This window comes from Volvox carteri (assembly GCF_000143455.1).
Source record: "Volvox carteri f. nagariensis unplaced genomic scaffold VOLCAscaffold_68, whole genome shotgun sequence".
Lineage (NCBI taxonomy): Eukaryota > Viridiplantae > Chlorophyta > Chlorophyceae > Chlamydomonadales > Volvocaceae > Volvox > Volvox carteri.
In genome coordinates this window covers 720517-724210 of record NW_003307611.1, presented here as the reverse complement: position 1 = coordinate 724210, position 3694 = coordinate 720517, and the positions used below count along the sequence as shown (strand labels likewise).

Below are 3694 nucleotides of genomic sequence, written 5' to 3'. Positions count from 1 at the left end.
TCCAGCCGCCTTCCTCACCTGCCGCCTTCTTCCCCGCCGCCTTCATCCCCTGCCGCCTCTATCCCTTGCCGCTCCTCCCCTGCCGCCTCTATCCCCTGCCGCTCCTCGCCTGCCGCCTTCTTCCCCGCCGCCTTCATCCCCTTCCGCCTCCTCCTCTTCCGCCTCCTTCCCTGCCGCCTCTATCCCCTTCCCCCTCCTCCCCTTCCGCCTCCTTCCCTGTCGCCTCTATCCCCTTCCCCCTCCTCCCCTTCCGGCTCCTTCCCTGCCGCCTCTATCCCCTTCCCCCTCCTCCCCTGCCGCCTCCTTCCATGCCGCCTTCTTCCCCGCCGCCTTCTTCCCCTGCCGCCTTCTTCCCCTAAGCATGCACATGTACCACGACAACTTCACACATTTCACCACCAAGCTCACCCGGTTGTCAGCTACGTCGGATTGCAGGATGGTTGGGACTGCATGGACTTCGAGGAATGCAGGGACTGCATGGGTGACTGTTCCATGCCTGGCACATCACGGCGCACCACAGGTACGGGCCTGTCAAATGTAGGGTTGCCGGCTGGCAACCGGCGGTAATTCCCAGCGGCTGGTGCACCGAATCGGACAGGGGAAACATCGATCTCGCTGCTCTCTGACCCTTCACAGTAAGCATGCCTTTGGCTGTCAGCCATTGTCAAATAGAAGTTCTCATTGTGAAAACATTGGCAATCAGTCCTGTGGTCGGCGGACAAATTACAGGATGCACTCGACAAGGTGGTCGTACACAGGCTGCTTTGCCTCCATGGATACTCCTAATAGGTACATTCAAATGTAATCATAGCTACGTTGATATACTACACACCCTTGGCTGGACTCTTAATAAGACGGACAAGCTAAACAAAGGGACGACCAATATCGACAACTCGGTCGATCGTATTCACTGCCACAATTGTTCACATAAACTATGCACACAACGAACATTTACAATACTCCATGGAATAGTGGTGCATATGGCGGTGAAAATGCTGGCCTGGTGGCGCGGGTCGACCACCACCAGAACACCGTTGACCGTCTTCCTGCAGCACAGGCCCGAGCTTATGGTGCACCTAATTCTGCAAGACTTCCAATGACGCCCGAGAATCTGCCTGGAAGGGCGCCTTACGCTTCACCAGGTGTGACCGCGTTTGGGGTCAAACATCCGGAGCTCCCACCGAAGACCCTAGACACTCTTAGGAGAGCGTGCATTTAAAATGAGGAGAATGTGGGGAGTATTTCAAATGTGATCCGCTCAGAGCTGGACATAGCAGGTCGCGAGGGGGCACTTAAGCTTCTGGCCGTTCTTAAATTGCCGCCCATCGACTGCAAGCGCGTGCTTGACAGCCTGTTGTCGGAGCAATAAGTCGAAGTCGCGCATTAGGTAAGCAGCCCGGCACTCTTCAAGCCCATGAACTCACAGAGTGATGCCAGCAAGTTCAATGTCCTCGCGGCAACCGAGTGAGTTCACATGGAGCTTTGTTGCAGTAGGCAAATCTAAGTGGCATGTCACATTCCGGACGTGTGCCCTAGGGCAGGCCTGCCGCTCTTCCCTTCCCTGCTTTTCTCCCCATGACGGCCGTACTTCTGCCCTCGCATTCAGGGTTATCAAGGCGGGCATTCTTTGGACCGACATCAGCGAGGGCCTGGCACCCCGGAACGACACCCCTGCTACGACACCGATTCATATCAAGACCATCATAACGCACTGGATGACTGTACTGTGCCATATCAAGACCATCGGCAAGGGCAACCTCCTATCCCTAAAGAGGATCAGCACGGCATGGAAGGAGGTCGAAGCAGCTCTCCTTAAAAGCATGAAAACGTGCATGCAGAATTTGCATTCGTTGGTGTAATTAGCGAGTTTATACACACCCCGAGCCTGGGGCCATGGGCGGGCTCTACAGCCCTGCAAGGCTTGTGTTGGTGAGGCAATCTTTACAATTGTACACTCGAAGTGTTTGGTGAACATGTATGTTTGTATGTGTAGACATGTGAGCTTGATACAGGCATATGCATGGATGGAAGTGTATAGAGAGGCATGCAAATATTTTTTTACATAGGCGAAATAGGCATACGTGCTCACATAGATGGATGAGACAGCTGTGATAGCATGTGTAGGCAGGTTGGACAGGGACATGCTTACAATCCATTGACACCAGCATATGGCCCGGCATACGGACAAGGAACACTTGTAACACGGGTTACCCTGTCTGTTACCCCTCAGTACAATATTACCCCGACCCCTTTGTTACCCCTTGGTAAGGGGTTACCCCTACCCCTTTGTTACCCCTTGGTAAGGGGTTACCCCTACCCCGGGGTTAGGTTACCCACCCCCCTTCGTACATAGCCACATGGGTAACCACTTACCCCTACCCTTACCCCTACCCTAACCCCTGGGTTATGCTTAAGGGGGGGTTACCCCTCGTTTTATGCCATAGGGATGCATATAATCACGTCATCACGCATCAGTGCGTCCAGCCTCATGGTGGTAATAATGGCACAGAGCTTTTTGGCCTCGATGCCGTGGCTCCTAACGAGATGATCGCTGGACGCAGTGAGAAATTGCTGCAATACATTGCCAGCTACTATGTATGGTTAAAATTTGCGACGTCCAATATGATGCAGATGAATCTCCTCAGCAACAAGCTCCCGTTGCGGCGGGCCCTTCGGTGGTTGGTGCGGGAGCACAGGCGCAAGCTAACAAACCGGACCAAACAGGTACAACAAACGAAACTAGCACACACGTCACATGTAGGACATGAGTGATTTGAAACGAGGTCCCCCCTGTCAGTGCAGGCACCCCGTCTCCGGTGGATGTGGACATGGAGTGGAGTCCACCGGAGGGCCAGGCAGAAATGCAGTGGAGCCCCGACAATCTAACAGGTGAGACCGTAGTCCATAAGGTAAGAGGACGGAAATGGCAGCAGTGGTGACGACAGGGGAGGTGAAGGGGATGGGTTGAAGGGGGTGGTGGTGATGGTGGCTCAGGTGACGGCGACTCAGGCGATGTCAGGGGCAACGGCGGCACAGCTGTGCAGGTGAGAACGGATGGGAATGCAGGGGAGAGAGAGGGTAGTGGGGGTGATTGCCGCCACGGAGATGGGGGGGTGGGGATTGCCGCAGTGAAGAGGACGGAGGTGGAAATGGCGGCCGTGGTGACGGCAGGGGAGGTGAAGGGGATGGGGTGAACGGGGTGATGGCGGGGTGGTGGTGATGGCAGCTCCGGTGACGGCGACTCAGGCGACGTCACGGGCAACCGCGTCACATGCGACTGCGGGGATGACGATGAACCCTTCATGGTGTCGTGGTCGTATGCCCTGCTATTCCCAGGTGACGGATCACCTGGACACATTGGGACGGATGGAGAGGTGGAGATCCGTATTGTTGCCACTGAATAAGCAACGGTTGGCGACGGAGGTGCAGGTGAGAACGGATGGGAATGCATGGGAGATGAAACAGGTACAATAAACGAAACTAGCAGACACGTCACATGTAGATCATCAGCGATTTGAAGCTAGGTCCTCCCTGTCAGTACTGTCAGTACACTAGTGTAGGCGCCTCGTCTCCAGTGGCGGTGGACATGGAGTGGAGTCCGGAGTCCGCCGAAGGGCCAGGCGGAAATTCAGTGGAGCCCCGACAACCTAACAGGTGAGACCGTAGTCCATAAGGTATTTTATAGAAATGTTTC

General features: G+C 55.1%; 1 protein-coding gene across 1 annotated transcript in view; it reads left to right on the top strand.

The window, feature by feature from the left end:
* Nucleotides 1-1414: 1414 nt before the first annotated feature.
* Nucleotides 1415-3694, top strand: part of VOLCADRAFT_107526 (uncharacterized protein) — a gene marked incomplete at its 5' end in the record, with an annotated part of 5135 nt that continues 2855 nt past the window's right edge. The window contains 6 exons of the mRNA XM_002957059.1: nt 1415-1464; nt 1607-1828; nt 2798-2889; nt 2995-3044; nt 3337-3429; nt 3576-3654. Coding sequence (XP_002957105.1) covers nt 1415-1464; nt 1607-1828; nt 2798-2889; nt 2995-3044; nt 3337-3429; nt 3576-3654 — 586 coding nt within the window. The remainder of the gene's footprint in view (nt 1465-1606; nt 1829-2797; nt 2890-2994; nt 3045-3336; nt 3430-3575; nt 3655-3694) is intronic.